General features: G+C 42.6%; 1 protein-coding gene across 6 annotated transcripts in view; it reads right to left on the reverse strand.

Annotated features, from left to right (window-relative positions):
- The window catches only part of MED27 (mediator complex subunit 27), a 196,818-nt gene that overhangs the window by 58,575 nt on the left and 117,885 nt on the right, over positions 1–20,358 (reverse strand). For all 6 annotated transcript variants that reach the window (XR_012008415.1, XR_012008414.1, XM_072778432.1 and 3 more), the window contains exon 4: positions 6,985–7,078. Coding sequence is in view for 4 of the 6 variants with exons in the window: in XM_072778432.1 (XP_072634533.1) it covers positions 6,985–7,078 (94 nt within the window). In the remaining 2 variants the exon portion in view is untranslated. The remainder of the gene's footprint in view (positions 1–6,984; positions 7,079–20,358) is intronic.

The raw sequence follows: 20,358 nt of genomic DNA on the forward strand, positions 1-20,358 counted from the left end.
TAACAAAGAATTCCAATAATGTTCTGTGCTGTGACAAAAATGTTGACATGTGGGTGGAACTTCCTAAAGCGACTGCTGTGGAATCATAGAATGTCAGCACCGAATGGCCTTCAGAAATCTCTGAAGGTCAACTAAAGTCACCATCTGAATCTTTATATGTCTGGGAAAGACGTGTTTTGCTACTTCGGAATTGCTGGTAGAGTGTAAATGAGTGCAACCATCTAAGGATACTCTTTGGTGTTTTCACGGGTAATCACATGTCTGCGTGCCCTAATGCACGCTTTCTCTGCTTTGGCACTTACATTGTAAGCTGGACAGCCCTTTAAGGTGGGGGGCTGCCCTTTTCACTTTAAGATGGCTAGCAGAAGGTCTGGGCTCTACCCATTGCACGCCAGTAGCACCCCTCTCCTCAAGTTGTGACAAGTAAAAATGTTTCTAGACTTTGCCAAATGTCCCTTAGCAGGCAAAAATCACCCTGGCTGAGAACTACCACCCTAAACTGAGCTCTGCTTCTAGGAGGAGTGCTGTGAAAAACTTGAGCTTAGGGTACCAAGGATATGAACAAGAATATTCAGAGCACACTGTTCATAGCATCAAAACCAGAAACAAATCAATGACCACTGATAGAAAAAGGGATAACTAAATTAGCATATGCTCATATAATGGAAGATTTCATATCAGCAAAATCAATAAGCTATAGCTAAATCAACTATTTGAATGATATTAAGTAAAAAAAAAATGTCGTGAAAAAATTAAGTCCCTGAAGGTAACATATGATATCTTTTAAAAATAATTAAGTACAACAGGCAAAGTTAAAGAATACGTTATTTAAGAATACATATATATGTATATGTTAAAGCTTCCCTTGTAAAAGGGAAGGGAAGCGAGAATGATAAGCAAAGGGATGGTTAACAGTTCCCTACAAGGCAGAGGCAGGGGATGGGAGGGGATGCTCACCAGGTGTTTGGGTTGCAGAAAAATCCTAGCTCTGGGGCTGGGTGGTAGGTTTAATGTTTACCATATTATTAAAGAAATATGAGAGGGCCACACCTGGATCATGAATCAAGGATCATGATCAATTTAATTTTGTACACCTAAGTTAAAATAAAATTTAAAAAATCCCAGGTCTCCACACAATCTGTGAGTCTGGTCCACTGCTTCCTCAGTCTCCTCTCCTCCCCTGGCTCCCGGCACTCGGGCTATCCTAGACTCCTTGGTTTTATCCGAACACACCCACTGTCATCCAGTTAGGGTCTTTTGTACCTGTGCTGCCCCTCCCGGACCCAGCTCAGCACTGCGCCCCACTGCCTGCAGGTGGAGGGCTTCCCTGACCCCCGCCCTACTCCCACAGCACCTCTGCCTCTCTCCAGCCCCTGTCCTGCTTCCTTTCCCCTTAGCCTTAGCCTCATCTGCCATCATATTGTGCAACAACTGGTTGGTGTCCCACCCATTCCCGTTCCACAACACAGGCTCCAGGAGTACAGGGACGTTGGTCAATGCTGAACAGCACCCACAACCATGCTTTTCTCTCCTCGTGCTCAGAGTATTTACTGAGGAAGTGACTGAATGCTTCAGCAACCTAGCTCATAAAATAGCCTGACACCAGAGCTAGGACTTACCAAACAAACTCGCCTTCACTGGAACTCCAAGACCACAATGGGTTTAAAATCATTTGTCAAAACGTGCTGCACAGATTATCTGAGGCTTCAGTGGGGCACCTGGGAAATGTGCCTCTTGGGCTCTATCCTGGAGCAACAGAATCAGAATTTCTATGCTGTTTGCCATGGATGTGCATTTCCCACAAAGTACACTGGTGATTCTTAGGTCTCCTACAGTTAGAGGACTGTGGAACCCAGTGGAGAAATCAAAGTCTAGAATAATTAAGCTAGTTAAGCTGTTCACCAGTCTTTCCTTCCACAAGAGCTTCTGACAGAGCAAAATGAGATGTGTCTGAATGGTTTAAAAAAGATGTGTCATTCAAAAGCAAGGCATGAATATGTTAAAGACATTAAAGATTAATTAAAATGTATATTTAGAAAGATAGATAAATACGTTTTATCTCTTGTAAAACGTAACATAAATATTAATTTATTAAATATTGTGTATATTTCAAATACTGTGATTGAGGATTCATCTTTTTCTTTTTTTCTACATTTCTATACCTAGTGGATCAGTCAAAAATCATAGATTAATATTTTAAAGGCCAAAAGAAGCCAGCTGCTTGTTCCAGTCTCTGATTCAGTTAAGCTCTTACGATATTTTGACTGTTTGAAGCAAATTAATAATGGGATGTTAGGTGGTAGATTAACTGAAGCTAAATATCAACATAGCTAGATTTATTTTTGGATGGCTGAGCTCATCCCTTAAAGAACGGAAACAGGATTTATTATATCATGAGTTATTAACTTACACAACACTGAAGCAGCCCCCTCCACCCCCCACCAGGGCAGAGAGCCAGCCACAATGTATTTAAAGATTATGTAAGAGGCTGAAAGTTTATATTTCCCATCAGCTAGGACTTGGTGTTTACAGGATACAGTCAATTACCTAAGGCGCATAAAGATGCCAGAAGAAGTTAAGGCAATAACTGTTCTGACAGTTCTGGAATTAAACGAGTACCCATGCTGATTGCCTCTCCCCTGAGCAGCAGGTCCCCACTGTAGCCAAGATGGGCAAACTGATACATATGGAAGAGAAAGATACTTTCATCTGTCATTTGTGTTTCTATGCAGCAAACACTCCCTGAGCACCTCAGGGTCCTCCCTTCCCGCTTCTAGCTCCACCTCCCACACAGGCACTCTCTGGGGGTCCACACGTGTGGAAAGGATACCTGTGTGTACTTCAAGTCAAACACAGTGCCCAGGCCAGAAGGGGACTGCTCCTAGTGGTTCTCATGGGCTCTGAAGCCCTGGTGCCTCCAGCCAACAAAGAAAGGTTGGTTTTGCTTTCAATGAGCCAAACTGACTCCAATCGCCTTAAAAAGTACCAATTCTACCCTCTCCCTTTTCCTTTTCTCATTCTATACTGTGAAAAACCTGATGATAGACTGTGGCTCCCGATTACAGATCTTTGCACACCTACAAAGTTTCTTGGCAGTGACCGCTTGGTGAGGGGAGGAAACCAAAATGGATCATCACCACACTTGCCTTTTGTTCATGGAATGCTCTGGAGTTTAATGACTTTACATCTTTTACTATGTGTGTGCACAAAGAAATCCCCACCCCTGGTACTCATACACCCAAACTGGAAGAGATCTATAACCAGATCAGCAGAAAGTGTTGATTGCAAAGAACAGGTCACTTAACTGGAGCCATTTCTGGACACCCCTGTAGGCCAGTGGGGGCATCATGCTGTTGTGTTTCACAGCTCAAGTGGCCCTGAGGAAAAAGTGGTCTGCTCCACTGCACTAGCCCCGGAGCTTGGTTATTCATCCACCTGTATTTTGGTGTATGTGTAAAAATGCTCAGGCCACCATTATTTAAAAAGCACAGCTGGAAACAACCCAAACACATACAGAAAAAGAATAAAGTGTACATGGTCATAGAATGGACTATTACACAACAATGAAGATGATCCAATTACCAGGTATGACCACCAGCATGGATATACCTCAGAAATCACACACACATGAGAGAGAGAGAGAGAGAGAGAGAGACCAGAAACAATACACACAATCTGACCCTATTTTTATGAATTTCAGAATTTAACAAAACTAATTTGTATATTATTTAGGTATGCATGCCTATCTTGTAAAATGCATTTAAAAGGAAGAAAAGAGGAGGATTATCAGGATGGTGGTGACTCTGGCTGGAGAGGCAGGGACTGGAGAGAGGCATATATTGGTATAACCATAGCTCTGCTTCTTAAATTGAGTGGTGAGCTCATGAGGTTATCATTATGCTTTATATTTGCCATACGTTACACATATCCATTTGTAAATATCAAATTACATCATAAAAAAACCTTAAGAAGAAATTAGCAGCTCAGGACCTGGTAATCCAGGTCTTACTTGCCATCACTACGAGCTGTAACCAATAGGATGAGGAAAGTACCCCAGAGACTTAGGAGCTGTGTCCAGGCTGTGTGGCCAGGTGAACCCCCATCCCAAGTTTTCTCACTTGTAACAGGAAAACAAGTGAAGGTCTACTTTACCATGCAGACTCCTGCTTTCCCAGCCCTGCCTCTCTTTTGCTGGGGAATCATCTCCTCCACTCCATGCAGTTGCACACGGCTAACAAGGCACAACACCCCTCCTGTCCCAGAGGAGGAACAAGCCCAGGGAAGTCTGGTAGGAATGTTTCGCCCAGGCCATAGAGACAGGCACAGGATGGAAGGCAGTGGATGCCGAATCATTTGGGCCAAAGTGTCCCCCCAAAGGACCATCGTCCTGCTCTGGATGCCCCTGGAGCCACCCTGGTTTTTGTTCCTCCTCGCAGATCAGCTCTACCTTTAGGTCTGTGAGCATCTGGCATCATTAGAAATCAAGACCAAGACAAAAACAAACCTTTTCTTATATTAATCAGAGCAGGTTTCTGTTGATTGTGCTCAAGGAAGCCTGGCTGACTCAGGAGGAATTATCATTTTATTAAAAAGCACAGGTGCAGTTTGGGCCTTGGCCAAGGCAGGTAAAAGGAAATGTCAGCAGAGACTGCTCGTGTGTGTCCTGCTTCACCAGCCTTGACTGTCTGTCCTGGTCAGTCTCACTTCCCAAAGCTTTCCAGAATACACGGTACTCCAGATGTATATAACCCACTGCAGACTGATCTCCAGAAAACACCACTTCCAACTCTTGCCTGAACCTCCCACAGGGCTTTCTTAACTGCCTATGGTGCAGGTCCCAAACATTCCCACTGAGGTCATGGGGAGCCGCTGACAAGCAAGGGCAGAAGAGGAACTGCTGGTCCTGCTCTTCTGCCAGGTAAGAAGTCCCTCGGCCTCAGAGAAGGTGTCTGTGGCAGCCGCAAATGGGCCAGAGGTTGGCAACCTAATAAAATGTCATCTTGTGAAAGTAAAAGCCAAACCAAGCAGTGATGTTGAAAGTATGATTATCCACCCAGCAATCTGATTCTGAATCAGGTCTCTCACTGCTGTTCCTATCAACATGCACCACCGTATGTGAATTCCTCTGTCACCTAAGGAAGGTAACAACTAGCTGGCTAGAGGCATAGAAGATTCTGAATTAGTCACGCATGGGGGGAAAATGCACATCTAAAATGAGGCTCTTCCCCTGAATCGAGCCCTTAAACTCCCTCATCGGTCTGTTAAAACAGCGGCTCCATGGGAAAGCAGATGGGGCTGACAGGTCATTGTAACATAAAAGCCCGCCTTCTCAGGTGGAAGTAACTCTGATATCTTAGACCTGCTTACCTATGATCCTTTTCACTTTGCTCATTCTCTTCAATGCCAAATCCCTGTCTCCATCATGAAATGGAAGCTCAATGACCCAGAAATAATTTGAACAAACCTATTTCACTGAGGATGCTCTCATTTTTATCTTCATTAACTCCCTGGTCCCTGTCAAGTATGCTGAAAGCAGGATTTATGTTTTAGCTGCTGGGTCTGGAGGATCTTAAAATTTAGACAATTTGTACATTTAACAGAGGCAGAAGATATTACATGTTTTGTAGACAGATACAAATTGTTTTCTTTTTCCATTAAAAGAACACTGTATTACCTCACACTGTGTTTTTTAACTGTAAGAATTTAAAGTAGCACAATACCCAGATGAAGTTCACTAATTTCTTTCCCATATAAGAGATAACACACATTTAATAAGCCCACATCTCTTCCTTTCTTAAGAGAAAATCACACACACACACACACACAGTAAACCCATTCTCCTCAGGTGAATGGCTGGAGTGAATTGTACCTCATCCTGGGTGACTGGCTCTCTATAATAAGACTGCAAAAGTAAAATGCTAAAGTATGAGGAGTTCACACAAGGCCCGAAAGCAGCAGCAACTGACCAGACACAAAAAACACTCAGTCTTGAAGCTCACCTCCCGATGCCCATGAAAAACCATCACTCTGATTCGATTAATTCTGCTTTCTGTAAAATGTGGTGGCTCCTCCAAATCTGTTTAGAGAAGCATTCTTCAAATTATTCTTCAAATAATTATCACATACAACATTAGAAAAGCCTCCCTTCCCTGAGGTCTCTATGCCTTTCTAATTACTAATACAATTTAACATTTCTATTCCACTGTATTTCCCAATCACACCTGTCTTTGGTGAATTTATGCAAATGCGAACATCAGTGGTATGGGTGTGAAGCCAACTTGCTCAGAGCAACTCAAGATCAGAAACAACAAACTGGAAATCATCAGTGATAAGGTCTTAGAACACTTTCTTCAAATACATAATGGATTTTAGAAGCGATTTTCCGTAGAACCTGGTTCTATTTTATTCTTAGATTTTATTAATTAATTTATTTCACAAAGAGAGAGGAGGTGTATGAGTGAGCAGGGGAGAGGCAGATGGAGAGAGAGAATCTCAAGCAGACTCCATGCCCAGCGTGGAGCCCAACATTTAGCTCGATATTATGACCCATTAAATGGATCGTGACCTAAGCTGAAATTGAGTCAGATGCTCAATCAACTGAGCCACACAGGTGCCCTGAACCTGGTTCTATTTTAAAATAGTGTTTTCCTTAGCAGGATCTAATAGTTGGGCATTTCTATTGTCTTGGGGACAATATAAAACTGATTCACCAAAACATCATGAACGGACTTACATGTAGAATGGTCTTACAGTATAGTTCTCCTTTGGGTCATTCTTAGATGGGCTCCACAACTTCATTCAAAAGCCAAGTTTCAACGTGCAGAATTTTGAAACTACGGGATACCAGTGAAGAGAAAGATGCTATTTACCATCAAGTTGGGATTTAGTCTCTATTCTCTGGATCCTACAACACACAGCTGGAGACTTAATCTTGAGGCTAGGCTTCTTCCACATGGCCCTATAGACAGGTCAAGCAGAACTTACCAGAAGCATTGCTGATGTGCCATTGGGCCTGGATAAGTGGATGGACATTTCAGGAAACATCCTGTCAATGCGGCTGATCACATCGTCTACATACCTAAGTGGGAAAAAGAAATGCACACATATGAACTGGAAGCTTAGTCAAACACAAACCTACAGTGTACTAAAGACTTCTCAACAGTGGTTTCTCAGTGCAATATAGTCAAGAAGACAAATGGGATTTATAAGTCTTTTTATAAAAAATATTACTCTCTCATTCCTCCTTTTGACTTTCAGGACTAACTTGTTTTGGGGCTTTCTTCTGGTATTTACCTTCATATTTCTACACCAAAGGTTTTTTTTTTTAATTTTTTTTAAATTTATTTATTATAGTCACACAGAGAGAGAGAGAGAGAGAGAGAGAGGCAGAGACATAGGCAGAGGGAGAAGCAGGCTTCATGCACCGGAAGCCCGATGTGGGATTCGATCCCGGGTCTCCAGGATCGCGCCCTGGGCCAAAGGCAGGCACCAAACCTCTGCGCCACCCAGGGATCCCTACACCATACGTTTTTAATGCCAGTTCTTGCCTTTTCATTTTATTTTCTAAGTTTCTATTTAAATTCCAGTTAGTTTACATACAGTGTAATATCACCTTCAGGTGTACAATATAGTGATACAACAATTCTGTACAACATCTAGTGTTCCTCACAAAAGCATTCCTGAATCCCCATCATCTATCTCACCCATCCCCCCACTCACCTCCTCTCTGGTGACCAGCAGTGTGTTCTCTATAGTTAGTTAACAGCCTGTTTTTTGGGTTGTTCCCCTCCCACTTCGTTTCCCTTCCTTTGTTCATTTGCTTTATTTCTTAAATTCCACATGTAAGTGAAATCATATGTTATTTGTCTTTCTCTGGCATATTTCACTTAGCATAGTATTCTCTGGCTCCATCCATGTAGTTGCAAATGGCAAGATTTCACTTTTTTTTTTTTTACAGCTGAATAATATTCCATTGTGTATTTTTCTTTTATCCATTCTTTATCTATTCATCAATTGATGGACACTTGGGCTGCTCCCATAATTTGGCTATTGTAAATAATGCTGCTATAAACATTTGGGGTGCATGTGTCCCTTTGAATTAGTATTTTTCTATTCTTTGGGTAAATATCTAGTAGTGAGATTGCTAGATTGTAGGGTAAAAATATTTTTAACTTTCTGAGGAAGCTCCATACTATTATCTAGAGTGGCTGCACCAGTTTACATCCCCACCAACAGTGCAGGAGGGTTCCCCTTTCTCCACATCCTTGCCAACATCTGTTGTGTTATTGATTTTGGCCACTCAGACAGGTGTGAGGTGATATCTTATTGTAGTTTTGATTTGTATTTCCCTGATGATCAATGATGTCGAGCATCTTTTTATATGTCTGTTGGTCATCTGTATGTCTTCTTTAGACAAATGTCTTTTCATGTCTTCTGCCCATTTTTAAATTGGATTATTCCTTTTCTGGTGTTGAGTTTTGTAAGTCCTTTATTTTGGTTACTCACCCTTTATCGGATATGTCATTTGCAAATATCTTCTCCCATTCCATAGGTTGCTTTTTAATTTTGCTGACAGTTTCTTTCATTGTGCAGAAACTTTTTACTTTGATGTAGCCCCAGTGGCTTATTTTTGCTTTGGCCTCCCTTGCTTTAGGGGACCTATCTAGAAAAAAGCTGATATCATGGCTGATGTCAGAGAAATTACTGCCTGTGCTTTTCTTGAGGACTTTTATGGTTTCAGGTCTCACATTTAGGTCTTTAATCCATTTTGAATTTACTTTTGTGTATGGAGAAGGAGAATGGTCCAGTTTCATTCTTTTGCATGTTGCTGTCCAGTTTTCCCATCACCATTTTTGAAGAGACAGTCTTTTCCTCATTGGATATTCTTTCCTGCTTTGTTGGAAATTAACCGACCATATAATTGTGGGTTTGTTTCTGAATTTTCTATTCTCTTTCATTGATCTTTGTGTCTGTTTTTGTGCCAGTACCATACTGTTTTGAATACTGTGGCTTTGAGATCATGAACCAAGCCAAACCAAGAGCTGGACTGAGCCAAGCAGGCACCCCAAATCTCTGCATATATTTTCAGTAGCTGAGCCACGCAGTGGCTCATGAGTACATTTATTTATTTGTACAGCTTTTGGTTTTGCCTTGATTTTCACTTGGTTAGTCATCTATGTGCCTACTATAATTTCATCCTTGAACTCTCTACCTGACTGTAAGACCTCTCTCACTATAGTCAGACATACCAGCAATGTGTCAGTTCTTTTTTTTCCTGGAGACATTCCTCTAAGAGTCTTCTCTTCTTCTGGCTCAGATGGAACCTAACTCTCTTAAGGTTTAATAATTACTGAAGTTAAGTACTTATTATGGTGTCTGGCACACACTGAGGGCTGGAAAGTTACAAATACTCTCACTGGAACATCATAGGCCTGTTCTGTAGAAATGCCCTCTCTTAGAAGGATGAATTTTCCCCACCAGTGGAGGCTCACTGTGATGATGCCAACCCACAGCACTCACAGAGCTAGGTCTGGCTCACATCCTTTGAGAATAAAATTGTACCAGCATTTGTGCTCACCACCCAATCAACACTGGGGATGTATAATACAATAGCTGAGATGCAAAACTATCTATTAAGGGTTTTGCATTGGATTTTGTATCCATTGGATATGATGAATTAAATTATAAATCCATTAGATCAGGGACATATAAAAGCTATGTTCTCTTGGGGGAAGAGGGAGATTAACTCTCCACTCACAACACAAAAAGATTTTAGTTCAAAGCTGGGGTCATGAGATAGCAAACAACATAATGCCATTTGTTAAAAAGTGAACACCAATGTGTCAGTTATGAAAGTTAGGGAGTAATCATACTGATGAACTTATCAGTTTCCTTAGAGACTGTCCTGTACAGTTTCAGACTTGAAGCTGAAGGGAGGGGAAACCACAGAAGGCCCAGTGGTAAGTTACAACAGAATGGAGTAGAGATGTGTGAGAAGAGCTGGTGCGGAAGGCCACTTGCTCCTGGGAAAGGGAGTTGACAGGATATGGACATCTTTCAAGTGTGTGAAGGGCTTTTAGGGACTTAGTACCAAACAGTTCTCTCCCACCTCTACAAAAAAGACCATAAGATAAGGGCAAGGCCTTAAAAAGTGAACTAGCTCAGAAAAAATGAAAGGTATTTCTTAAAAGCAAGGTCCCACGCTGTTGATTTTTTAAAAATAATCTCTACACCGATGTGAGGCTTGAACCCACAACCCCAAGACTAAGAGATGCACACTGCACTGACTGAGCCAGCCAGGCGCCCCACCCCCCACAATTCTGTTGATTTTTTTAAAAGATTTATTTTATTTTAGCAGAGAGAGAGAGAAAGTGCATGTGCGTGTGTGCAAACGGGGGGAGGAACAGAGAGGGACAAGCAGGCTCCGTGCTCAGGGTAGACTCCAATGCGGAGCTCAATCACACAACCCTGAGATCATGACCTGAGATGAAATCAAGATGACTGAGCCAGCCAGGTGCCCCTTCTCATTCTTGTTGATTTTTAAAATGGCTGAGGAAACCACCTTTCCTGGATGGTAAGGAATAGACCAAGATACTGCATATCATCTTGCACTGTTCCCTTCCAGATTTACAGCTTCATGACACAACCTTGGCTCTAAGCATAAACTCTACAAACAGGTAAAAAGATGAACAAAGGAGGCGGCTAAGTCATGTTGCATCACTGCTGATGCTTTTTGAAATGGTGGAAGACATGTGGCAAACTTCATGTCAAAAGTTTACACCAAGTCACTGGAAACATTTCTGTATTTACATACTTTTCTAAATCTGTATGTTGAAACCCAATTACTTAAAAAAAAAAAAAGAAACCCAATTACTTCAGACTCAGCAGGAAGCACAAATCCACTGTCCTGTGTGATTGGAGGTCATTGCTAAGTATATGCTAATGAGGAGGGGGCGGGCAATGTCTTCGGAACCAATCCTCAATCAATAACCATCATAGATATGGACAGGAGGATGCAAATGAATATGCAGGACTTCAGTACAAAGATAACATCATAATTTGCTCTCCCTTGTACCTTTCACCTTGAAGGTTTCAAAATGCTTTCTGGAAAACCTGTTTCTTTAATAGGCTAGGGAAGTAGGGGAATGAGTAGGTTCAGTGAAGATTCCAGAAACCAAGTTCAGCGTGTGGATTTCTAGGATTCTACGCCAAGTATCTGACTTTGCTTGCTTTTAGTGGGGGGCAGAGTTCTAAATGGGCAGAAAACAAATGTTTCCTGCCACTTCTGGATTCCTTTATTTATGAGATCTGTTAATACAGGACAGTAGAGTCTGGGGTGGCATGTTTGGTTTCTTCCCCTGATCAGTGACCTCAGATGAAGCTCAGCAAACTTAATCCAAAGATTTTATGAAGCAAAAATGAATCTCAAGGAGACTGTTTTTCATTCACACGTCTAACATAAAGGAGATGCAAATTTTCTTTCTACAGGTGACATTATGTGTTTGCCAAAAAGAGAAAGAGAGAAAGCTGCGTTTTTAACTGAGGAAAACAATGTCTAAATCCTAGAAGCAAAAATCAAAACATTTCATTTTCAGATACACCCAACCTTTAAAACGCAAATCCACCACTAGTAACTTGACAGAAATAAGGAAAGCTAGGAACATCAAATTAAAAAGCTGGAGACAGAATGACACTTCCTTTTTTGCCTCGGGTGGGGGTTGGCATGGAAGGTGGTCTTCGCTGTACCACCTTCTTGGCAGCACTTCTAGGGATGCTGCCTCCCGAGCCTGTGAGCTCGCCAGCATCTGCGCAGAGCTCAGCAACGTGTCGCGTCCCACTTTGAGTGCAGGACTGAGGACAGGTAGGAACAGCGTGCTCTCCTCCTACACGTCCACCATATGCTCCATTCCGTTCTATGGCAGGATCAAATTCCTTTAATTTTTACCTTTGGAATATAGGCAAACAAGCAGTAACACAGCAGTGGTGACTAGTTTACACTTGAGCAGACGCGGCGCGGAAAGACATTAATTTAGTGCCAAATTGAGCAGTGAGTCACAATTTGCACATATCTGTCAACCTGTTAACAGGGTAATAACTTGGAAAGATTGCTGTTCCTATTTACATTACAGAGGCTTTTCAAAATGGAGAGCTGCTTGAAGTTCTCCTCCCAAAGCACTCGGCCAATGAGCTGGCTTATAGTCCAAGAATCGGGCTAGAAACACAAACTCCTAGAAATCACAGGTTCAGATCAAGGTGTGATTTAGAACTTCGATATCTTCAGGCAGAAAGTTAACTTTAAGCAGTTAGATAATCCAATCTCCCTGTTCTGCTCTCCAGTTCCAATCAGACTCTCAATGGTTTCCAATCCAATTTTTCCCAGTGCGATCCAACCAATTCTCCGTAAGGTTTCTAAAGGCTTCCTTAGGACTAAGGTCCTACCTCAACAACTTCAACATCTCAGTAGCATCAGAAATGATCATGCCATTCTCAGATTTCTTTTTTTGTTTTTTAAAGATTTTGATATATGATATATATATATATATATATATATATATATATATATATATATATAGAGAGAGAGAGAGAGAGAGAGAGAGAGAGAGAGAGAGAGACAGCACAAGCCAGAGCAGGGGTGAGGGGAGAAGAGGGAGAAGCAGGCTCCCCTCTTAGCCGGGAGCCCGATGTGGGGCTCAATCCCAGGATCCTGGGATATTGACCTTAGCCAAAGGCAGATGCTTAACCAACTAAGCCTCTCAGGTGCCCCATTCTCAGATTTCTAACATCAATTTTTGAAGCCCTATGAACCTTGTTCTTTCTGATTGTCTTCAAGTAGCTTGGCCTGCTCCTTACAATATCCTTAATCATAGAATTAAAGAACACTGGGCACACAGAGATCTCTTATCAGAGAACCTGTCAATCTAGGAATGAGTAGCATCTCCAAGAGGTGATCTGCATAAATGCCCCATACCACATCTCACCAGGCAGCCCCTGGACTGCTGGACTGCCACCCCAGAATCTGCACCCAATTACCCCACTGCAGCCCTCGTAGAATGACACACAAACATCACCTTCAGAACCTAAAGGTTTTCTGCAAACACATAAAAGACTAACAGGTTTTCCAATTTCTTTTATCTTCCTGGGTCACAGAACCCTCTAGGAAGGTACTGAAAACTAAAATGCACGTCTGCATAGCATTTTACATACAGCTGTCTGTGGTTCATAGGCTCCTTAAAGTCCATTTGTGAATCCCAAGTTCAGAATAACTGCTCTAGACCTGTTTTGGAATTGAGATATGTTGTTTTCTTCTTTGTTCTTTTCTGAACAGTTTTATTTTTCAACAAAGCTGCCTTCATTTAAGAAGTATGTGTGTACTTGCTGTAGCCTAGAAGTGAACACACTGAAGTAATACAAAGGAACAATGACTCTCACAGTCCTTGTAATCTGAAAATTATGCTTCCATGATGAAGTCCAAGGTTAGTTTTTGTTTGCCTGTGATAAAACACCTGCCTCTCACTGTTACTTAGTCTTTCCAACAAAGTCAAGGACCTACTTCTGGGACTGTAGAGGTCACTGGAGGGCAAGTAACCATTTCTGCCCTCCAAAGCCTTATCACCTGTGTTTTCCAGAAGCTCCTTGCTTGTATCAAGAAAGAGGTCCCTGCTTTCTATATCACTGCTTAAGGCACAGCTCGGTGGTGAGCTTAAGTCTCAAGTCCTAAGGGGATCGAGGAGGCCCTGCGGTCCAGCCTCAGCCAGCCTCCTTCTTTCACAAGCCTGAGAAGGCTTGCGCTACCTTGCATGCCGTGCACACTCTGTATTCTCCATCTAGAAGAGTCTTTCCACAACCACTTCTCTGCCCCCATGCCCAGGTCAGTCCAGCCCCATGCTTCAAGTCTCTGGTCTCCAGCTTAAATGACACTTCCTCAGGGGGCCTTCCCTGGCCCTCCCCTGCTGCCACCATCAGTCATGTACCCTACATCTCACTTTCTATGGCACTTTTAATTCTCTCTGTAGCTCCCATTCCAGTTTAATTAAGCAGTTTTTCTCATGATTATTTGCTTAGCGTCTATCTCCTCAAAAGGATTCTCTGTGGGATGTCATGGCTGCTTTATTCAGTGCTGAATACATGCCATGGTGCCTGGGACCCACTAGACATTCCTTAAATATTTGCTGAATGAGTAGACAGGGCATTAAAAGTAAGCCATGGAGATCCAGGCTAGGCAGGTATGGAACAACTCAAATGCAAAGTTCTCTGCAGTGGATGAAGATTGGAGGTGTTGAAGAGTGCAGTACATTAGCCACCGAAAAGCACGAACAACAACAATCGAAAAGCTCCACAAACAAACCTCAAAGAAAGCAAGAGAGATTCTTCAAAGTCTTACAGCTTCATACGCAGCTACAAAATCCCTGCATCTGTTTTAGTAGAAGCTCAACGACTCTTAGAAGCAAAAGCCTTCTAAAGAAGTGCACTGTGTTATTGACATGCCAGTTTTAAATGTTGCTTTTAACGAACTAATTAATTCTGCAAAAACATTAGTACAAAGATAGGTGCTACCAAATTGGGATTACAATACCAAAATGATAACAAAACAGAATGTGGAAGACATTTCTAAAGATATCAGTTTTGCAAAACATTAATCTTCTATTCCACACATTAAAATATATTACAAACTATTTGTTATTAAGAGCCTTAAAATAATTTGCTGGACAGATGGCTTGGTTCTCTAAAGTCTGACCCCGCCTCAAAAGGAAAAAAAAGAAAAAAACAGCCAACAAACCTGGACTCCAGCCAGTGATCCCGTGTTAGTGAGATGTTTAGCAGCTCAAACCAGATTTAAATAGCATCTACCCCAGTGTGTACGACACATGCTGTTCATTTTCTCCACCCATACAAAATCTGAAAGTTAGGAATGCATATATTAATAAACCACCTTTTTAGGGAGAGGATAATGCCCAGTAGCTATCAAAAAGGGAATCATTTGCAGTATCTGAAAATGATTCAAGATTTTCCTCCACACCTGTCCAGAATGATGAGTCCAAGAGGACTGCCAGTGGGTGGGAACAGAAGGGGGTTTGTTTAATTACTCCGCAAGAATGAGACTGCTGGAGACTCAACAATCGGTCTCAATAAATGCTGAAGAAAGAAGACAGGAAACTGAGGTCCAACTTCTCAGATCTGTAAGATATTTGTATCATGTCTGCGAAAGCCTTCCGGTTATTCTCTCAAGAAAATTAAAAGTATTTTCTCAACTGTACATGAAAAGGCAAGACTAAATGTATCACAGGCAGGAATAAGAGCATTTGCTTAGATTTCTGCCCCATCTTTACCACACTGCTCCACTATCCCTATTATTCTCTTCCAAGGAAAGACACTCGAAACTTCAAAATCTCTTTATGGAAACTCAACATCTAAGCAGAGACGCTGTCAAGATGAGGCAGAGTTGTTTCCTCAGAGTGAACTGGTGACCAAGTCAGAGAAGTGGAAGGGAGCTTTCTCCTGTTCTCTTCTTAGTAGCTTATGAATTTTGAACTACGTGAATACGTTACAAGCAAATATGGGAGAATCACGAGGGCAAGCTGACAAAAGCTCAAGTTGAAATCAATGCACAAAGACCCATCACATCCAGAAACACAGAAATGAACCTGCCTGCTTTCCTTCTTCCAGCATGAGGGTCAAGCAGCAGTCTCGTAAGTTCATAGGTGTATATGAACTAGAACACATGGCAAACAGCATCATAAAACCAGAATTCTTCTTCCACATGATTTAGAGAGGTGAAACACCATTAACTATCCCTATTAGATCTATTAAAGCATATATGCTGAGTGCCTACAGTGCTCGACAAACGACTGTGTTCAGGGAATGCTGTTACATACTCGGGATAGAGACAGTGGAATGAGTTGCCCACAGAAGGCTTTCTGTGAGTACCAGATGGCTGCATGGATGGCTCTTGCCTGTGCTTTCTGCTGGACACTCAGGAGAAGCAAGAAAGAAGGCACTGCTTTCCAGTTTTCAAAGCACTTCTGCATTCTTCATCTCATTTGTTTGCTCGCCAACTCTGGGAAGTAAGAAGGGCGAATCCAAAACTCCCGTTTTATAAGTGACAGAAAAAAGAAGGTTAAGCGACTGCCCAAGGAAGCAGCACAGCTGAGTGGCAGGGCTGAGCCCAGAACCTATGTCTGATTCTCCACTTCTTGCACATCACACTGCTTCCCTGAGGTCTGTAAGGATGCCACGGGAAAAGCAGATTTCATTTTTGTCATTCCCTAGACTTTTTATATAACAACAGAGAAATTTCAGTAGCATAGTAATGAAACAAAATCTATGAGTTCCTTTCTTCCCATTCAGTAAATATTCATTCAGTGCCTATGTGAGCCAGGGATGCAATACTCAGGGACTCTATCCTCATAGGGCTTGCACTTCACTTGCTTATAAGCCATTTTTCTTCAAGGCCACAGGCTTATCTCCAGAAAAACAGGACAACTAAATTAAATTTCCTTCTATTCTCCTATTGGGTTTTTCATTTTGCAACTCTCAATAATGTGCAAAATTGTCAGCTAGCAGGAAGGGACGAAATACTTGTTGTGCATTTTATCTTATATTAATAGCTAAACATTTATTCAGATAGCTGTGGGCCTCAGTTTCTCCTAAAACATTAAAACAATGTATTAAACCTGGAAAGAATTATAATTTCACTCAACGTTTACCTCCTCTACAAGCCCTTACATGTTAGAGAGACGGGGGCGGGGGAGAACCCAAACAAGAAAAAACCCATATTGAGCTTTCCAGCAACACCAATTAGCAATAGTTACTCTATCAGTCATCTCTGGTCAGATCTAGTGAAATGACACTTGGAGCTCAGACGGGCAGTGATGCATGTGTGAACAGCTCACACCGTGAGAAAGCACCCCTGGGCTTCTGACTTTCAACCAAGGAGCTGGTCAGGATAGACAGTGCATGCTGGAAAGCTATACTCCTTCCCAAATTCCCACAGCTTTCCTTCCCAGCCCCAGTTGAGGCCTGGTTTACTTAGTGCAGACTGACCCGTTCAGGTTTGGCACCTCTTGGCAATGTCCTCAGTGACCGTGTCCCACTAATTCAGAATTCGCTGCACACATGTGGAACAAGATTCTGTTCCTATCTGATTTCTAATGTCTCTGAGAACATACGTGGTAGATTTCATGAAGAGAGATGGCAAAGACAACGCAAACAATTGCTGAACACATAACTTGTTCCAATCATAATAATACATTAAGCAAATGCAGAAATGGCCAGAAACAGCCAACACATTTCAGGAAAATACAAAACTTTTTTTTTCTTTTTTTCTCCCCTCTTGGGACAAATATGTTTGTACAACACAAGTTTTATTTTCACTCATCAGGCCATCACTCCTTGAGGAGAGAGTCCAAGGCCCACTCGTCTCCAGTCCCTGCAATGATTTTGTACTTAATACACATTTCATAAGCATTTCATGGACTGGACTGGGTTAAGCAGACTGGATTGAGGCTAAATAAAAAAGTGAAGAGTCTGCAGAACTGTGTTTTGTAATTGCTCCTTTTATAAAAAGTAAAAGTAAAAAATTCTAAACCAGAAAATACCACCCACCAGTTTGTAGACATAGGTTGTTGTTTCTTTCTCTTCCCCTGGGTTAGAAGGCAGATTTGATGACGACAAATGGCAAGGAACTGGATACAGATCTTCCCAGGAAGGATCTCTCGATGGGCACTCAGGGGTTTCCCACACATGGCTGCCTGCAGCACTCATTGCCTGGCTTCTTACCCCTAATCTGACCCCCCTCTGGTTCTCTGCTGGCCCAAACCTTCAGCAGAATAATGGCCCTGTCCCATCACTCATGGTGGCCTTTGTAGTACATTCCACAGTCTCTCCCACACATCCGGAACTGACTGTTTAAGGTTTACCTTTCCCACCAGATGGAAAGCTCCATGAAGGGGAGGCCCACTTCATCTTGTTCCTTCCGCCAGCCCCTGGCACACTGGCACACAGCGAGCTCTCCATGGCTACCTGCCTGCATGGAGACTCCTGGCAGCAGAGCAGAGCCTGAAGCTGGGGCTTAGGAATCCCACGGACCCCAATGCTCTGCTCTCTACCTCACTCTGCCCTCATCTCAAACAAGTTACTTTAGCCTTTCTATGCTTCGGTTTCCTCCTTTGTAATATAAAGGTAAAAGTGCCACCTTCTCCCTCCAGTCACATGGGAATTAAATGAGAATGGAGCATATACAGCACTTGGCAGAAAATAAGCAGTGAGCAATATCAGCTGTTCCTTGTATATGTACAAACACTGCCTTTTTCTCAAGAAACTTTTGCTTGAGTCCAGAGGAATAAAGCCCCAGCAAGTCAACCACAGACTGAAAACTGCTTGAAGAATAAGCATTAAAGGGAATGTTCTTTCTAGTGTCCTGATAACTTTTAAACACACGACAGCACTGTAGCTAGTAAGGAGAGTTCTTTTCCTTATTTTCAAAGGAAAGCAAACAGGAAGGAAGGAAAACTGTTGCTGATCCAGGAACAGGGCTTTGGATGGAAGTGAGATGGAACACCTAGATCTGGCTTCAAGAATGGGACGGAGACTGGGTACCTCTTCTCCCCCTCCACACCACCTTTCCACCCTCCTCCCTATGTGCTGTGCTTCTGGAGGCTGACTTACACATAGGCTACATCAACAAGCCTTCTAACCTCTGGCTTCCAGTTGGGTCTGGTCAATGGGGGACACTAGCTGGACGTGCAGAGGGTGGCTGTGACAACTCAGTACAGACAAATACCAAGGACCCCAACCTACCACAATGAAGGTCTGGTTCATCATCCTTCTAGCACAGGTATGAGCACCAGTGGGTAATGAGGACTAGGACTGGGTGGTGGCACAAGTTGGCTATGACTACCCACTTTAATTTTGTTTCTTGCTGCAGGGGGGTGGTAGTTGCTATGTTTCATGTTTACTGTTTCTCCAGCCCCTTGCCCTACCACCTTAAATAAAGAGCATGGGGTGGGAGTAAGACCAAAGAGACCTGTTCCCTTCCAGACCAACCCTCTCCTCCACAGTGTTCCCTGACCCGACTGGCAGAGCCATGTGGACCTCAACAACAGGCTCCTTTCTCTCTGGCTTCTGGATGGGTTTGGTGGAAGAGAGGCATGGACAGGCGATGTGGAAGGTTGAAGGTGAGGGCAGTGAAGGTATGTACTCTGCTGGCACAGTCACCAGGAACGGGATCTCTCATCACAACTCTAACTCTGGCTTCCTGAAACCACATCCTTGGGAGAAGGACTAGCCTGGGGACTGCATTACTCCCCGTGGTTTCCCTACACTCACCTGGCACCTTTGCTAATAGTCTTCTGTAAAGTCTCCTCAAACTGGAAATAGCCCCCTTGTTGGAGTGTCCTCCCAGGACATGAGAAGACTCTTCTCAAGTAAAATGTACATTAAAACCAGTCCTGTAGTTTCCCCACTAGAAGAAGCAATACAGCCAATTGAAAAATATTCAAATTAGGGACACCTTGGTGGCTTAGTGATTGAGTGTCTGCCTTTGGCTCAGGGAAAGATCCCAGGATCCAGGATCGAGTCCCACACTGGGCTCCTCACAGGGAGCCTGCTTCTCCCTCTGCCTATGTCTCTGCCTCTCTCTGTGTGTCTCTCATGAATAATAATAATTAAAAATTTCAAATTAATTGAGGGTAATACTGATTGGAAAAGTCTAAGGTGGTAACAAAACTTTACAGAGCCTCCGCTTATTACTTTTTCTTTTTAAAAAACTTTTAATATTTATTTGAGAAAGAGCAAGAGTGAGAGAGCATGAGCAAGGGGAGTGGCAGAGGGAGAGGCAGAAGTAGTAGCGGGCTCCCTGCTAAGCAGGGAGGCTCCATCCCAGGACCCTGGGATCATGACCTGAGCTGAAGGCAGAAGCTTAACCAACTGAGCCACCCAGGGGCCCTCTCCTTACTACTTAATTCAACATCATTCATTTAACAAATATTTCCTGGAGTATTTTAACTGTGGCTATGGGTAGTTTTGAAATGTATGGCAGAGAGAATAAAGGAATCACAATGGAAGGATTACCCCCCTGAGAAACAGCAATACCGGTCTCATCTTCTACTCTTCCCTTCATTCCCTCTTTCTTTGTAAAGGGATCAGTGCCTCTGAACTGCAAGCACAGAGCATTCCTTCTTGGACCACCAGAAATACCAGTTTGCTTTTCTCCCAGATTAACAGTTTCTACAATGTGACATGTATATTCACAAAGTGGTACATCAGGTGATGTTAGGTGGCATAGATGGACATTCATTTTCAATCTTAAAATATATGTATACAGAAAAATATATAACTAACGAATAAAACCTGTGATTCCAT

Source organism: Canis lupus, chromosome 16 (genome assembly GCF_048164855.1).
Source record: "Canis lupus baileyi chromosome 16, mCanLup2.hap1, whole genome shotgun sequence".
Taxonomy (NCBI): Eukaryota; Metazoa; Chordata; class Mammalia; order Carnivora; family Canidae; genus Canis; species Canis lupus.